The 18,771-nt window shown below is 33.6% G+C and overlaps 3 protein-coding genes across 4 annotated transcripts in view; 1 reads left to right on the top strand and 2 right to left on the bottom strand.

Moving 5' to 3' along the window:
• The first annotated feature begins 67 nt into the window (after window positions 1-67).
• On the top strand, window positions 68-7,705 carry LOC128167143 (decapping and exoribonuclease protein-like). Its single transcript, XM_052832691.1, has 7 exons — window positions 68-514; window positions 1,252-1,478; window positions 4,302-4,397; window positions 5,874-5,988; window positions 6,252-6,387; window positions 6,516-6,610; window positions 6,975-7,705. The coding sequence occupies exons 1-7, from the start codon at window positions 120-122 to the stop codon at window positions 7,081-7,083; spliced, it is 1,173 nt and encodes a 390-aa protein (XP_052688651.1). The 5' UTR covers window positions 68-119; the 3' UTR covers window positions 7,084-7,705.
• A 2,015-nt stretch (window positions 7,706-9,720) lies between these two features.
• LOC128167142 (ZZ-type zinc finger-containing protein 3-like) lies at window positions 9,721-11,559 on the bottom strand. Its single transcript, XM_052832690.1, has one exon. It carries the CDS (start codon window positions 11,524-11,526, stop codon window positions 10,132-10,134), a length of 1,395 nt encoding a protein of 464 aa, XP_052688650.1. The 5' UTR covers window positions 11,527-11,559; the 3' UTR covers window positions 9,721-10,131.
• A 4,106-nt stretch (window positions 11,560-15,665) lies between these two features.
• LOC128164589 (p53 and DNA damage-regulated protein 1-like) overlaps window positions 15,666-18,771 on the bottom strand; it is an 82,962-nt gene continuing 79,856 nt past the window's right edge. For both annotated transcript variants that reach the window (XM_052828518.1, XM_052828517.1), the window contains exon 4: window positions 15,666-17,425. In XM_052828518.1, the coding sequence (XP_052684478.1) occupies window positions 17,268-17,425 (158 nt within the window). In that variant the 3' untranslated portion in view covers window positions 15,666-17,267. The remainder of the gene's footprint in view (window positions 17,426-18,771) is intronic.

Below are 18,771 nucleotides of genomic sequence, written 5' to 3'. Positions count from 1 at the left end.
ATCTCTGAATTTCTATTGGATTATCTGAACTTCCGCTTGTCTACTTTCATTTTCGACACGTGTGTAAACATGGTTTAACAGTCCAAACGCATGAAATGTAGTTGATTGATAGTTTTAGAATGAAACGTTCGTATGGAGGGGTTGACGAGTCTTCCCGGGACAAAAAAATCAAATATGCACGAACAGAACCGACGTTAAAAACGAGACCTGTTGCTGTGTTTAAAGGAGATGGAAATTTTCCATACTTCAGGCAGCCAACAGAAATTGGTTCACTGTCTCTTGACATCAAAAGAAACTTCCATAATGACAGAAGCATGCTGAAACATTATGTGCCTCCTAATGACATTCACAAAGTGAGATTTGATTTAACCAAGGGATATCACAACTTCATTGAAAAGGATGAAACTTTTAAAGAATATATTAATGACATTTTGAAATGGATCAATTGTAACAGAGACAAATTTTTACTGGAAGAAGAAAAGAAGAAGTCAGTTGAAGAGAAAAATCAGATTAGGTTGGTTCTGGCAGTTTGTCAATATTTGTAATTTTACTATGTAACAGGATGGGAGAAGTAATGATGCACCACTAGACCAGGATGTGAATCTTGTTGGGCCCCCTGAATTTCTTGTCAGATGCTATACCAACTGAACTATCTAGCACCAACAATCAACCAGGTCTGACAATCACATTCCTCCTACCGTAAATGTTCATTAGACTTACCCTATTAGTATAAGATCAGCATCCCAGGTTCTATCCCTCAGCAGGAGTTGACCTGTCAGTTCCAAGGGTTGATTCTGACACTAAACCCATTTGATCACGGACATCAGATAGCTCAATTGGTAGCACAGGAACTAGGATTTCAGGGGGCCCAGGTTCAAATTCTGGTCTGGTCCATCATAATTTCTCTCATCCATTACATTTTCCCCTAAGAGGAGTTAGTCAGTTCCAGAGGTTGGTCACAACACCAAAGTTTTATTTGAGTTCCACATTTTGAAGGTAAAAAGTTGTAACCAGCTGATCCAAAGTTAAAAACACTTACCGTAATTGGAAAAAGTCATACAAATTTTTCTTATAAAGTTGGCCTTGTGGACCTAAAGAAAACCACCGTTGATTAATTGCACACTATACTGTAATTGCAAATGACTTAATTCATTGATTTAGAAATGTAGTTTATTGATACATGTTTGACAAATTTGATGTGTATTTTAAAAAAGATGACATTTATAATACTTGCATGTAACCTTTAAACAGAAATCTTCACACTGATTTTGTATGCTGGAGGGGACTTCTTACCAAGCTGCTATGTACTCCATTTGAAAACAGAGAGGGCTGGCTTATAGCAGTCACCCTCTACCAGGGCACCCACTATATGTGTGAGTTTGACACAGAAAGCCGGAAACGTCAGAAGCAGGAAATGTCAGAGAGGCAGAAAGAGATGGCATACTGGGGCTGGAAGTTTGAACAATATGTTACTGCAGGTGCCTATTCAATCAGTTTTTAGCTCACCTGAGCCAAAGGCTCAAGTGAGGTTTTCTGATCACAATTTGTCCATTGTCTGTCGTTGTCGTTGTAGTCGTCGTTGTTGTCGTCGTCGTTGTTGTAAACTTTTCTCATTTTCATCTTCTTCTCAAGAACCACTGGGCAGATTTCAACCAAATTTGGCACAAAGCACCACTAGGTGAAGGGAATTCAAGTTTGTTCAAATGAAGGGCTACGCCCTCTTTAAAGGGGAGATAATTGAGAATTATTGAAAATTTGTTGGTATTTTTCAAAAATCTTCTTCTCAAAAAGAATTCTGCCTGAAAAGCTTAAACTTGTGTGGAGGCATCCTCAGGTAGTGTAGATGCAAGTTTGTTCAAATCATGGTCCCTGGGGGTAGGGAGGGGCCACAAGAGGGGGATCAAGTTTTACATAGGAATATATAGAGAAAATCTTTAAAAATCTTCTTCTCAAAAACTATTAGGCCAGGAAAGCTCAAATTTGAGTGGAAGCATCCTCAGATAGTGTAGATTCAAGTTTGTTCAAATAATGGTCCCCGGGGGTAGGGTGGGGCCACAATTGGGGGATAAATTTTTATACAGGAATATATAGAGAAAATCTTTAAAACAATTTCTTTTAAAAACTATTTGGCCAAGAAAGCTCAAATTGGCGTGTTACCATCCTCAGATAATGTAGATTCAAGTTTGTTCAAATCATGGTCCCTGGGGGTAGGGCGGGGCCACAATGGGGGACAAATTTTTATTTATAGAGAAAATCTTCAAAAATCTTCTTCTCAAAACTATTAGACCAGGGAAGCCCAAATTTGAGTCGAAGCATCCCCAGATCATAAAGATTCAAGTTTGTTTAAATAATAGTCCAGCGGTAGGATGAGGCCACAATGGGGGATGAATTTTTACATAGGAATATAAAGAGAAAATCTTTAAAAATCTTCTTTTTAAAGACTATTTGGCCAGAAAAGCTTAAACTTGTGTAGAGGCATCCTCAGGTGGTGTAAATTCAAGTTTGCAAAATCATAGTCCCTAGTGGTAGGGCGGGGCCATGATGGCGGTTTGAATTTTTACAAATAGGAATATATAGAGAAAATCTTTAAAAACATTCTGGGAAAGTTTTTGGTCCAAAACTCAGTACCTAGTGTGAAAGCACAGCTTATGCAGATTTAAGTTTGATGAAACCATGATTCCCTAGAGAAAAGTGGGGCCACGAAATGGGAGGGGGGGTATATAGGAATAGAAAAATAGAGAAAAATCTTCTTACAGGTACAACAACAAAAGGGGCTTGGTACGAGGGTTGTCCCAAAATAGCGTAGACAAGTGGCGTTATTCAGTTAATCGAAGACAAAGGAAGATGAAATTTGTGCCACAAAGGGTACAAGAAATTTGCATTCAAATAATGTTTTAAAATCGAATATTGTTTGAGATTAAATTAGTGAAATGAAAGCATGTAAGATCAGAAATTCGACATGCGGCGCAATGTCAAAAACAAAAAGTTAAAATCAACATAATGAATTGAAAATTGGGCGGAAAAGTACTTATCGAATGAAAAAAATTCAAATAAAACATACACTATTATTTGATAATAGTTCTATCATTTACTCAGAAAATGTTTTGGCTATGACAACACTTTTAAATATTTTATAGCGCGTTTTGTGACAAGTTGAAAAGTTAACTAGTAATGAAATGATGTTGTCAGCGTTGAAGGCGGCGCAGCATTAACTGATACAATTTTGTAAAGACCATGAAATAAATCCTAAGCGGCTTTGAAAGTAAATGAAATTAACAAAATCGATGAGAAATGCGTTTTATCAATAAGTAGTTAAACAACATTCAAAATATTTGAACAAGTATGATGACAATAAGTGGAAAAAAGAAACCCCGAACGATATCAATGGACGTCAAAATGTTGAACGACGCATTTCGGTAAGACGGACGTTAGACAACAAGTAATACAGGACAAGTTTGGAGCCGACAGATCGTTTGTACTTAAAAAATATTTTTTTTAAAAAATCAAAACTAGAAATATATATTGAATGTACATGCTGGGTACATGTTTAAAGATATTATTTTTTCTGAGACATTTTCGGAAATAAAACGTAAATGTAATCGTAAACGATGTGGAGGGTTAAGGAACAACGTAAAACTGGAAATTCTCGACGTCGCACATTGCGCCGCCTGACAAAACTTGTTGTTACTAATTATTCATCTTCTCGAGAAATAAAAAAAGTACAGATCTGAACTTTTCAGCATTGTTTGCCAAAGGGTCATTGAAGAAAAGATAGAAGTCTAATGAAATTGCAGTGAACAGATTATAAATTATGTGTCTTGTATACATTATTTTGGGACAACCCTCGTATTTACCCCAAAAAAAGAGGTGGATAAAAATTGGCAGATTTTCAATTTTTTTTTAGCAAGATCTACTGTACTTAGTTGTCAAGCTATTTTGATACTGTAATGCTAATTTGATCTGAATTAAGGCAATTGTTGCTCAGGTGAGCGATGTGGCCTCTGGGCCTCTTGTTTATTATCCTTTTTGATATTTTTGTCAAATGAGTTTACAAATGAATCAAGTTCAGCACTGAGCTAGAAGTAATTTATTCTACGGTTAATGTATTTGAAGGTTTATAACCTTTTTTTCCAATGTGTTACATGATGAAGTATAGGTACATGTATATCAAATTAGTACATGTGCATTCTTGAACTTTGAAATGATTTTTAATTCTGAAGTATTTCAATGTTCAAGAATGCTACAATAGATTATCCTTATCCCCAAATTGTAAGATTGACTTTTATTTTGCCTGTCAACAGACAAACCTGATGGATTGCCTAAAACGGATGAACCAGTCAACAACTGTGAAGCATTCTGTACAGTAGTCAGATCTCGACTGGAGAAGCATTCATTATGTAAGAAAGATGCCATGAAAAATGCTGACTAAATTATTAGTTGAAGTGAAATGTGCTTCATACAGGCCGGGGATGTCTACCAGCATGGATAGCTCTTTGGTAGTGTACATGCAGACACTTGACATTAAATTCATTGCTTATTATAGGAGATTATTTCCCATTGTGTAATGCATGTAATATTATCAAAAAATAGAATACTCTACCTACAAAAAAATGTTTTTAACATCCAACTGCCTTTGTAATAGTGCAGGATCTCAGTAAAAAAAAAATAATTTGATAAATTAAGAATTAAACCAATATGATCATAAAATCTCAAGGTATAAAGCTAGAACACTATACCCTGTTTTAATAATATCTCTAGGAATGATTAATATAGATAAAATTGGGACATTGTTACATAAAATCAGTTATTTGCACAATTAAAGCTGCTTGGCCCGATTTTTTTGTAATAACAGTATCAAAATTTTTTCCATACAAATCATTTATCTTAGAAAGTTATGGACTTTCTCCTATTTACACCAGCAGAATCAGTCTCCTTTCAAAGTTAGAAATATTCAAAGTAAATAAAAATAATTTCTCTTTGGGCAAACGAAAAAACAAACCAAAATGCATCACGGGAATGTTTAGAAAAGGAAACCGCTTGGTTTCGTCCCCCGAATGATTGGGGGTATTCAACCCACATGCTATGCATCGATTGTAAAGAATGCAGACTTTGGAAATATTAGCGATCAAAACGTACACATGTTTATTTGTAACTTGTCTGATCATTTCGACCATTATATAATGCGATGTCAAAGTTAATTCAACCATACCCGTCTCGTCGTCAGGGGTGAAATTTAACATGAGGCGAAATAACGCGGTACCTTTTAATGTCGTTTGTTTTGTTATCAAATTTTGTACGTATTTTTCTTCATTGAAATTTGGCATAATTGACGGGTAAAACTACTGCAATGTCTATTATTATACATATACTAAGCATAGCCATCGTTTAAAAGCGTGCATAAAATTTGATATGAAATCGGACCAAGCAGCTTTAAAAAAATATTCCATATCCCATCCATCAATGCATAGCAAACCCTTCTTTTACAGTTATTCATGCATGAACATGGCCAAATTATGTCATTTTCCTACTGTAAAAACTTGAAACTAACAAACATATTTAAACTTTCCGTTATATGTGAATGTAATGTATAACTTCTTTTAATCTGCATCTTTGTCCTGATTTATGATGTTTTATTTTTGTGCGATTCATGAGAAATTTAGCTTTATATGTATGATATATATCTTTAGAGTTATACATGTAGTTTATTATTTTAATTTGGACACAAAAATCATTTAAGACTTTCAAGGGTAATTTTTTCTTGAATTTTGGCATAGATATTTTTAAATAATATGTTCATATTATATACATATACCAGAGAGTCAGATCATGATGATGTTTTTAATCAGATGGATTTTTTTTATCTCCCTATACAGTATTTTCGGGTGAGGTGGATGCCATTGATCTGCAAGCAAAGGAACCTTGTAAATATGTTGAATTTAAAACCACAAGGCAGCTGGACAGCTACAGACAAGAAAGGAATTTTATCAAGTAAAAGATAAGACTTATATTATAAATATAGAATTCAATAAATTGGGGCACATTCATCCTCTAGATTAAATTATATGTGGCATTCATTTAAGCTAACTTCTGTATAATTTATATTTAGTATATACATTGTACATGTATTTAAAGTGGTATCAAAATTGTTAATGATTTAAGGCCAACTTATATACCGGTACATACAAGTATCTATAGGTGTATTCTGCATCAAGGGGCATAACTCCTGGAGTGAAATTTGTGATTGATTTTAGATTCAAGTTAATCAAGTGGTGGGCACAAAGTTTTCTTGTTGGGATCCCTACCATTATTTGTGGTTACCGTGACGACGGTGGTGTTGTACGCAGCCTGGAGAAAATGGAAACTCTTAAAATCCCACAGAGAGCCAAGGCAAGTTAATGAGATACCTGCATGTACACACTGAAATATGATGAATAGAAAAGGACATGCAAATCATATTTTCATTATACATACACTGTACTTTGGTTTTTGAATAACTGGAATAATATTATTCCCAGGATGAGCGAGATGGTTGGGATCCAGTGGTCTGTTTCAACTTCCTGGATAAATTTCTCTCTCATGTAAAAAGAACCTGCACGAAAGATGACTCCAAGTAAGTGGTTGCTTTTGTTATTGACACCTTCATGTGTGAAGAATTGACAAGATTAATTGTACATGCACATATTCTGTTATCCATGATGTCACATGTGGGGAAATTTTACCCATAAATTTCTCTGACGAAAGTAGAGACTTCATCATGTAAAGTAAAATTAGTACACTCCATATCCAAAACACTTTTGAGAATTTTCCACTTTATATCATACATTAACCTCTTGGTCAGAGGAAAGCCAAATAACAAGATCAGTTGTTACACATTATGGCTCAGTTAAGTGATAGGCCCATGGCCCCCCTGTTCATATATTTGTATTAAATAACATATTTGTAGCTTTTGTAAATGACACATGTTTGTATTGTAGGACAGTCTACTTGTTTGAGTGGACTCCACCAGGGGACATAACTTGCTCACTACAAAATCCTGGGTCAGAGTTTCAGTTTCTTCCCACTTGGTACACTGAAAATGGATGATATTACAGAGTGTACAATGATGAATCATACCAGTGCTCCTCAGCATGCAAAGAGGTCATAGATTACGAAGTGAATATTTGAATTACCACTCATGTCTCAACTCAAAAATCTTCAGTCTATGATGAAACAGACAGAAACCCTGAAATGAAATATGATCAATATATATTCACTAAATTACTGTGAAATCATTAAAATTCTTGGGGGTCAATTTTCGTGGATTGCTCAAAATTTACTGGTTCGTGGGGACGTTATTTTGTGTATTTTAACTCTTATTTATTAATTCGTAGAGGATGTAAATTTGTTGATGAGAGATACCCACGAATTCCACAAAAATTGAGCCACCACGAAATCTAATGATTCCACTGTGACAGTAACTGATTTATTGAGCATACTTGCTAGGGGATTGTACTCTGGGTAACTTGTTAGGTATTCTTGACCAGAGGTGATAATATCTATTGCATGTTTATAAAGCCCACTCATTTGCACTTTTACACATCATTTCTAACGCATTTAACCAATGATTTCTCTTAATTAAATGTGAAAATGTGTAACGTATATGTGTCCATATACCGGTAGATTATACAAAATGGAAAAAATCAATGATTTACATTAAATATTTTTATACAGTCATCTTAATGTTTTCTTTTGAATTAAAGCACCTCAAAGGAGATAATATAACCATTGAACTGAATTTTTAAAATTTAATGCAATAATCAATGCACAGACATTTTGCTCAAAGTATTTCAAGTTTAGAATTTGTTTGAACTCTTTTGTTAGCACCTTTGTGTTGTACCTGAATAAATCAAAACAATAAATCCATGAACTTATCGGCAAAAATTGTAGGGCTCTCGCATTTTAGGGAAAATAAGTAACAATTTAGGCATATTGGTAAAATCATTATATCGATATAATACATTTATTGGCAAGAGTAATTGCAAAAATTAACATTGAATTGGGTAAAACGCTCCACTTTTGAATTTATAAGAATTATAATGGGCAGCCCTTGTCTTGGACAACCAGGAGCCCTAATTTTAAGGCTATAGGGCCGGATGGTTGCATGTGGCCATTTTAGGTTTTATTTACAATGTACCTCCTTTAGACGAAGATCCATGTATAAAGATACGGAGAAATGTTCAAATTTTAAAACTGAAATATTTAATTGATTTTTCCTTTACCAAATAATAGTTTACGTCCAAAATATCCTATGTGTAGAAGTTTAAGGCAGATCTGATGGTTAATATGTTGATTATCCAGTCTTCTTAAGAATATAACCCCCATTAGATGCTGAAAGTGGCACAGCTAGACGAAATGCAATAATGATATGACTTTATGTTTGCAATTAAATTTTTGAAAGTTCTACTAACATAATTCAGAAATTAAAAAGTAGTTGATATGTATGGATCAGCTGTCAGCTTGTGTCACCATTTATGCCATTGGTGACATTTTCATCACTAATGAATGAAGGCGCCATTTGAAATAAGGCATAAATAATTCATGTTATGAAGGAAATATAAGGATCTTTTCACAATCACTTAGTTTGTCTATACAAGACTGGCTATGCATGGTTTTTATCAAATTGAATAATAGCAAACGAATAAAGCAATTATTAAAGTTTGTAAAGGAATTTTAAGGTACATTTATTAGTTTATATATCCTTAATAAATTAATAAAAGAAAGTGAGCGCACAAGATTGTAAGTTTGCAGGAATCCACGACACGAATCAATTGGGATTTAAATGTCTATAACCTCGAAAGGCTATGTACAGGTTTCAACAAAAATATATTATGTTGAGAGTCGAAGTACATGGCTATTCCGGTTATTAAAAAACTCACAAAGCTTTCAAAAAATGGCAATGAGAGGTAAACCTGTAACTAGTTGGAAATGTTAATGAAAACATATTTTAATGAATTTATATTATGTATATCCTAAAAAACATTAATAAGAAAAGAATTTTTTATAGTGTTCATACAGCAGATCTAGAAATCAATAAAACAAATTAAAATATACCGGTATATTATAATTCAACATCATGTTATAATAACAAACATTTAAAACAAAAAAGTTTAATTTTTTTTAAAAAGACCACCAGTTGGATTTGAACCCAAAACACTGAATGTATGTATTCACTAAATCCAGGGCGAAACCACTGAGCCACGGAGACTTGTCAATATATGCTCTATAAAGTACTGTTTGAAACAACACTGTTATATCAATGGACTTTGTTTTTTATCCTTCAAAAAATAATTTGAAAAAGTACATAATTAGTCATCTCTGGGTCATCTCTCCATCTTTTTTTAAAAAGCGACATTTTTAATGTTGAAATATGTTACCTTTACATATTTGTGGAGAGAAGACCCAGAGACAACAAAATCATTTAAAAACAGTTGTAAATAAGTAGGATTTTGCATGAATTGCATCGTGTTGCTATATTTAGACCCATATTATAATACAACCTTTTGAATTTCAAATATTTTTCCACTCGTTCCACATCCAACAGAAATCAAATAACGGTTATAATTCGAAAAAATATTCAAAATTAATTGATGAAATTTTCACTCTCCTTGTGCGCCCAGATTCCTGCCGAATCTACATCTTAAGCGCCCACATTCTTTATGTCACACTTCGCATGTTACCACTTATTTTGTGTCTGTCATTTTTCATGATTTAAAACAATTCCAGTTACAATTTATGGTACCGTATTGTAATTTTTGTTATTGAGGTCACAAAAAAGCAAAAAAATTGCTATTTGCAATATAAACATGACACTAAATACACATGCAGTACTACTGAATTCAAAATGACAAAGATATATTATGTGATTTGGAAAGCTCAGAAAGAGGCATTATATCTAGTATTGAATCATTTATTTTAAAATTGAGTAACAATTAATATACAATATAGACTATATATGCACAATTTTCAATAGATTGCCATTCATATAAACAGTATCTGTATAAATGTATCCACAAATTTACAAAACATAGCTTTAAATTAAATCATATTTCACAAAATTGTCATATATTCATCTGATGTCCTTGGCTCCTTGCTTCAAGTTGCAGGCATGTAATTTGGATCCAGATAGTTGTAACCATCTGGCATGAAGGTCTGAGATTCATAATCGATGTCATTGGATTCCTTGGTGACTGCACCGAGACGGTGGCTCGAGTTGTGTTGGCCTATCTCGATGTTCTTGTGTACACACCTGTCACAAAAATCTACACAATCTTCCTGATCACAATCCTGACAATGCCACCTCACACCAACGATAGGATCACAGTTACAACCATCGCACTTAAAGCCGTTATGAGTATAAGAGGCATCACTCTTTATCCTCATTTTACACTGTTTCATTCTCTTTAGTTGCATTAGTTCTTGGTATTCGGGTGTGTTTTGAAGCTCAAGAGGAATGCTGTCATCTTCATCTGGCTCATCGTCATTGTCTGAAAAGTCCATTCCTGAATTGACATAGTTTTCTCGTGGTTCGTCCCCACCGTATATAGACCCTGAGTTCTCATCATCTGACATGTATACTGGGGGCTCATGGGAAGCCATAAATGTGGATTGCTGATAATAAAATTTCTGAAATCGTTGATGCCGATGAGCATGCTTCTGTCTGTGGATGGCAATGTTTGGCAATCTCCCAGGAATGGGGAGGCCTGCTTTGGCCAGCTTTATAAAGTACTTTTGCACACGACTGGCAACTTGAATAGGTGTTCGGTTTCCTAGGGCTTTTGCAATTTTGGCCCAGCGTTTGGCTTCAACTTCTTCGGGAGGATGTTCAAGTAGAAGTTCCTCCAATCTTTTCTGCTCCTCCGCTGTCCAAAGCTTGTTGAATGTTTCTGGCTTGTCCTCACGTTTCACCCTGCCTCTGACATATGTCAAACTGCCATCAACTTTAACAGTTTCTTCCCCACACTCTGCACTGCTTGGTCCTTCTACCAATTGTCTCTTTAATCGAGTCAAATGTTTCGGAAAGCCAAGACTTGAAAAATCTACAGAACTTGTATATTTCTCCCAATTGATATCGGGGAGCTCTGTCACCTGCTGAGGTTTTGGTAGACCCAAATCTACTCCATGTTGCAGTCTGTTTACGAAGTCGATGGGGTCTTTCAATGCATCATCCATACATTCATGCAGTTTCTCTATATCTGAAATTGCCTGTATTCTTTGTGCCTCGAGCAAAGCTATAGTTTTAAGCATTGTGTTATAATCGCTGTTCCCGCGAAATGCTAAATGATCCGACTCAAAGTAGTAAGATTCTATGTCGTCGTTTTCTTCGTTGTTCTCTGCTGTCTCGGCCACGGATACCCCGGTCCAAGACGACGTGCTTGCAAAATTAGAGTCGTCGCTCGCCATTCCATCCATACTCACATCTAGAGATGCGGAATTAGAGTCGGAAAAATCCATCACAGAGCAGTAGGTTGAAAGTGAAAGTCCCAACATGTGCGACGAAATGTGTATAATTGACGGAAAATCCCAGGTTCTTGGGCCCACGCATTATTTTACGTCATATTTTATAAAACAAGTGCTTAAAATTTTGTATTTGACAAAAAATCTTAAATCTCTAACTTTTGAAAGATAAGTTTCATGATTCTTAAATACAACATAGTTACTTTCATATAATATAATTATAATTTTTTTATTATAAAAAAAAAAAACAACCCCAGTGTTTAGAATATCGATCCCGACGAAAATAGTGAACAACCCCCCCCCCCCCCCCCCACAATGTAAAATTAATTAATGAATGATTATGTGGTTTTTTTTTATAATATTGGTTAGCACTTATGACTTGAGTGTTTGCTCTACAGTCCCGTTTTTTTATTATATGTGTTATACTTTACTCTTCTGTATTTGCTCTATCATCTTCGCTAGCGAAGATGTTGCTCTATTGACAACACAATCATCCTAAGCGTGTTTGCTTTACATTTTTATATTATTATATTAGCCCTCACTTTTAAGTGTGCCTCCTAACACACTCAATCAACCCTTGAAAGCATAATTATTATATGTACATGTAAATCAGTATCTGTAATGTATATATAAATTTTATGAAATTACCGTGATTAGACTGCCGCATGTATTTAAGGAACAAGGAATCATTCTTTGAGTATTATGAGGTGATCAAATACGGGGTGATCTTGGAAATCTAATAAACCAAAAATGGCTTTATGATATAGTTGATTACTTATATTTATATCAGCCCTTGTACAAATGATTAAAACTATTATATATTAAGTAAATATTTTACATTTTTATATCATTTTAAAACACAGAAGGAATTTAGCCAAAGTTATTGATAATAATAAAAAGAAAAGAAAAGAAAAAAGAAATGAAAATATCTCAGTTTGTAAATAGTACATGTTCATCATAGAATTCAAATTTAATCCACTTGAAGTTTTCGCGATCCCAAAACGTGCACGTCAGTACCTTAATCTTTAACAAACCAATACGCCTTCTTAATTAAAGTCGCTCTAGATAACGAACAATAGAAATAGAATAGATTGGCGTAGAATGACAATTACTACTGTTATGATTGCACTTTGAGCATCGTTATTCTTGGGTGTCGATTTACGATGTAAAATACACTGAGCTACAATCATGCGTTCAAAGTGATTTATGGTTGGAATATAGCCAGCCAAAAATCAACATTCAGAGTCATCCAAAGGTGAGAAGTGTTTTATTTCTTTATAGCAATAAAAGACATGATTTGCAAGAAGGATCCCAATACAAGATATATACAAATCATTATTGTTTTCTCAAAGAACTTGGACTTAATAAAACGCAAAATGAAAAACAAAAGTTTTCTGAAACCAAACACTTATAGACCAAAGTGCAATGGCCTTTTTTCTTGGTTATCTGTGAGAACTCTAACATAAAATTTTCTATGGCGAAATTTCTCACATTCACACAAAACTGCCATTGATGTAGTGCATACAGTTTGTCAATGTCGTTCCTATATGATATTTCAGTTGTCGACGGGATGTCATCACCGTTGATAATGAAGCAGCTAGGAAGTTACTGGGTAAAATTTTGTGTATATATTGTATATATACATACAGCAAAAAGCCTGTGATTTGACTTTCCAAGCTAGAACTTTGAACCGATTTGGCAGATACTGTATTGGCTTTGCATTTGATGAAATAGAAAAGAGCACATCACACACGCTCGGTTTTAGTGTATTCAAAATGGAATACTTTTCTTTAACAATTTGAATGACCAGATCTAGACTGTAAAAAAAAGCAGGTTTTGTTTCGTAAAACTGCACAAGTTTTTACGTGACGTTTTTGCTTTTTAAATAAATTATTTTTTTTTCTAAAACATATTTTAAGTAAAAGCTTTATTGATATCAATAATTTTTTTTGCATAAATTAGAAAAAAAAAAAACCCTGACTTGTAGTGTCAGTGTTTTAAAAAAGATAATAAGACACTGGTTCAAAACGTTACGAATGAACTTACTTAATATGAACATAGCGAGGTACTCAGAAGATCTGCAAGCTTTGAAAAGTCTTTACACTTACGCAAACTATTTTGGCTATGCCATTTCCTTGCATTAGTGCTAAACTCATCAATAAGCATTTATACAGTAAAGATGATTTTTCTGTCATGTAGCTCCATGAACGCAAACTATATTTTCATTATAAATATTTATTTTAACTTTTGGTCATTAGGCTAAATATCATTACTTTACAAATAATAAACATCGCGATGCCAGTGGGCTACATAGTCTCCTCAGAACTGGCATTCTCAATATGAAGAACAACAAAAGCAGCAGTAACATTGTATAAACATGTTACAATTATAAAACCATATATGAATACTTAGATGTACATACATAAATGATAATACATGTACATTGTACATTTAAAATGTAAAAGATTCAAGAAAGACACACAGTTCATGTAACCCCCCCCCCCCCCTTTCAATAGTAACATTAATCAATGGAAATGTTCTTTCGAATGATGTTCCTTCGATTAGTTTGGCATGTTTCTTTAGTGAAACGGGAGAAATTGTCAAGAATATCTCTCTAAATCTTGGACTGCCTTAATGTTTACAGATTTCTTTTCTGACAGTGCAGCAATCTCAAACCATTTCTTGTTGATTCTGGAGGTTGATAAGTATGGTGTGACACTGCTGTTATGAGGCATCAAGATCATATCTCACTGTGTTGAAAACTTTCCCGTTTATGACGCAGATTTATATATGTAAAAGATACTTACTATAGGTTAAATGATATCTAACTATATTATGCACAAATCAATACGAAGTATATTTTCATTACTGGTATATTAACAGTTTGTTCGAAACTGAGCCAAGCTAGTGTGGTCAACAAATTACCCGTCAGATCTACCTTAAACTTTTAAGACCAAAAACTATTATTTAGTAAAGAAAAATAATCAAACTCATTTAGCCTTTTTTTTGGAAATTTTTTGAAATTTGATTATTATCATATCTTTATATAGAACTCTTCGTGTACATGATACATGTAAAGTCTAAAACTGGTCAATACCACCAAGCCCCCTACGTCTATATCAACCTTGTTCTTTGAAATTACACACGTATGGCTCTTGCCATGACTTCGTTAACCATGCTAAGATTAACGAAATGCTTTAAATTTAATTTAATGATCCCTTAATTGGCATGATTAAAATCAAAGTACTAAAGTACCGAAAGCCGGGCTCTTTTGGTGTGTCTTTATGCATATTGTGTAGTAAAGACTGAAATCTCTCTCTCTCTCTCTCATGCTTTTAATGTCGACAAAGCGTCATAGAGCGACCAAATTTTGTAACCGGCTATATACAAAAATATGTCTGTCTATTAGAAAAAAGTTCAACAGTTGCTGCCTTGAATTTTGCAACAAGCATTATATATTCAATCCCCATTTCTTCAAACACGTTAATAATAAGAAAACTACAAAAGATAGACAATTCTCTCGAATTAAAAAAAAGAAACAAAATGCCAACACTTTTGACAAAAACATGGCTCTTTGTGTAACTATTTGGTATAGCGGAAACTTTTACTTTGACGCTGTTTGGTTTTTTGTTTGTATTACTTTTGAAGTTGTGCTATTTATAGTAACATTGGCGATTTGCCTGCCTACAGCCAGGACTCTGCTTTCAGCAGAGCCCGGCTAAAAATAGTGCATAAGTTTTAAAGGGACTCGGACACGATTTGAGATCAAAGTTTTTATTTTTATTTTTTGTGTATAAAATGGTTTACTGGTGCATTTTAAATGATTGACCAAAATATTGAATGTTAAAGTCAAGTTACAAGCGAGATACAGAGGTAAGAATTGAATGTCATGTAAACAAATCTCGTATTATAGTTGTTTACAAAGAATCATGAACTCTGTATCTTGCTTATAACTTGATAGTTGACTTTCAGATTTTAACATAGCATTCTAAACTTCTATATCTATCATTATAAACATTGAAAATGGAAAAATAAAATTTGAAAATTTTAAGTCAAATCGTGTCCAAGTCCCTTTAAGTAAATATGCAGTTATAAACGAACAGTTTCACGTTCTGTTGCTGAAAATTTCATACAGTTCAAGGCTACGTTTGAAGAGAGAAAATGAAAACAAATAAAAATAATAATAGCTTTATTGTAAAAAAAAATACGATTTATGATCATTAAAAAAAGAAAGTTATCAGATGAAAAAGGCAAATTTTATCCGAGAACAATCAGTGAATATTTAGAGACAGAATCCTTAAAAGATTCTCATATTTAATGATCAAATGCTTCAGATCAAAGTAAAGAGAAATTTTAATCAGGTTAATTCCTCCTTTATAGATAGCAGGTACATGTATTGTCACACTGCCATATTTAATAGATTTTTTTTAAAACCAAATAACAATATAAATTATTCATAATCCGTCGTTTGTATAGTTTCTGGAAAGTGTCAAATATAATTTAAGTCAAATTGACAAAGTTTTCTTTTATTTAAAGAAGTTATAAAATGACGTTAGTAATACTTTACAGACATCGGACTTGCATAGATGTAGAAAATTATTAACAAATTAGATTGATCAGTTCTGTACTGAGACCTGGTTTTATAAATGTTACTTTGCTATTTCAATTTACTTGATGAGGTTCACATCAAAGATAAATAATACATATCTGAAAAATGATTATTTAATAATCTAATGAACATTTCTATCATTACGGATAATTTGCAAAATGACATAAAATCAATTTTCGTTAAATCAGGTATTGTGGATAAAATTATTAGGAACCCAACGTTTAGCTCCCCGTGGTACATTAATAGTGAAACCATTGTTCTACTTAGCGTATTTCGATATCGAAACAAGCGTCCTTGAAACAATTTTTCAGAAAAAAAGCCTATATCAATATCATGTTTAATTTAAAATAACAATATCAAATTTAAAATATACATTATACTTAATAGCCCTCAAAACGATACACTCTAATTTAGTCTTACATATTAAAAAATAATTAACATTTCATACGAAACCATTAAAGGTTTGTAATTACAAATTTTTTGGGGAATTTGTCCGACAGGAAAATTATGCAACACATTTTCTTTTAAAGAAAGATCAAAATACACAGCATAAACAATTTCTGATTATTTGAAATATACATTTTTGTAATAAAGCGATTGAATTATACTAAGTCTCTTTCTTCTTCCTGTTGTAACAGCGACATCTGTTAGCCAGCCGAAGTGCCTTCACGTATGAAAAGATCAGGACATTGTTTGACCGATTATCACAGAACATATAACCAGGATAATTTGGCACAATAAGAAAAAGAATCAAGTGGTCTCAACTGTCACAATGATAGAGACTTAAACAATGTAACCTTTTTTTTTTTATTCATAATACATATATCTAATACTGGCATTATACTTCTGCAATGAAATAGGTGTATTGTCTCATGAAATGCAGGTGACACGTAAAATAAAAAGACCAGGAATCTACGCAAGTGATGAGGGGGTGGTATAACGGGGCTGCTTGTGATAAATTTGCTTCCATCTCTGTAGACATCAACTTTCGTCTTACGAACAAAGATCCAAACCCTTTCGAACAAGCTACATGTCTATTTTGAACCTCCGATTTTGTCAGATGGAATAGACCTGATGTAGATGAAATGCGTCAATCCGATCGCTTCTTGACATATATTCTGTGAATCTGGCACATTATGATACACAGTTGTTCGAGCCTCTGACCTTAAAGCATCTGCTCGACAGCCCGCATTTCCTCTTTCGTTAACGGGTTCAAGTGAAATCCTTTAGGATTGTCCTTGTTTTCAAGGTCACGAAGCTGCCGAAGTTTTGGCTTCAGGTCCTGCCTGGTCTCTGATATTTCCTTGTCCAGCTGATCAAAATCTGGAAAATAAATATATTACATTAACAAGTAATAACTAATCAACAAATGCTGTCAAAATAACTGTCACATTTACGGAATCAGAAAAAAATTAAACCAACCGCGTAACATTTAATATGAAAAATTATTCATGTTGCCAGTTTTCACAAACAAATTTTACTTTTCCTTAACTCTATACTTAATAAAGAAGCTTTAATAATGTAAATTACAAAAACTTCTGGTGCAATGGACAATGTGGTGTTGACTAGCAATTATTTATCTGTAGAAAATGCAATATCCTAAAGTCTTACACAAATTTTTGTTGCATGTATAAGCATCAATTGGCAGCTGTACATTCAGTACCTTGGTTTTTAAACAAAAAGAGTTTGACCCTTTCTTTGAACAACCCCCCCCCCCTTATGCAAGGCGCACTTGTAGCCTAGAAGTTCCAAAGAAGAGACCAAAATGTGAAAAAAAAACTGGATAAAAATGGATATGGACGCCGGACAACCAGTGATCAGAAAAGCTCATTAAAGTGAGGTGATTTTATAGCTCAGGTAAGGTAAAATGAAAAAAAAGAAAGAAAAAGGAAATCGAATGGCATTTTGAAATAAACGTCTGTCTACTGATCAAAAAAAATTGTAAAACAAGCGATAGTAAAAATGTCGGAAGTTCCAAATAAAAGTATACCACACCTTTCAACTCATATTCGATTACATTGACCTCGAAGTTAATTAATCAAGAACTTGTGGAAAATTTCTTAGATAATTTTTGTTGTATAAAGAAGGAATAACAGTGAAACTCTGTCCTATCAGTCTTAAGATTACAAAAATCCAGCAGACATTGGTCTATACTTCCGGTCGTATATTTGTAGAAAATCGATGAAATGTAATGCCACTCTCCTATTTATCCTCTATAAAACATGTAAGACCTTCCGTAATATAAATATTACAACAACAGAAATAAAGAAACTTCAGAAAGATGATCCTTAAGTAGTTACTGGCATAATCAAGATAATAAACATTATCCACGTGACCTGCTTTGCAGACTAGATATCTAAACGAACGAACCTTCGGCATTTATAAACAATTTAACAGAAAATCAAGATTAAAGGCCGACTTTATAGTTCTTTCGATCAGCCTACGTTGCTTGCAACAGAGAAAATTCTTTCAGTTTAGCATGTGCATTATAGAAAGGATCCATTGACCTTTATGAATAGATACTGATCCAACAAATGCATAACCGCTTTTCGGTAGTTCAGATTTGCGTGCATAGCAACAATTATACAAAAGGCCTATGTATCCTTAAATTTAAAGAAACCACATATTCAAACGCCATATTATACTTAAAAAACTCGACAAACTTTCCC

Source organism: Crassostrea angulata, chromosome 10 (assembly GCF_025612915.1).
Source record: "Crassostrea angulata isolate pt1a10 chromosome 10, ASM2561291v2, whole genome shotgun sequence".
Lineage (NCBI taxonomy): Eukaryota > Metazoa > Mollusca > Bivalvia > Ostreida > Ostreidae > Magallana > Magallana angulata.
This window is presented reverse-complemented; position numbering and strand designations above follow the sequence as displayed.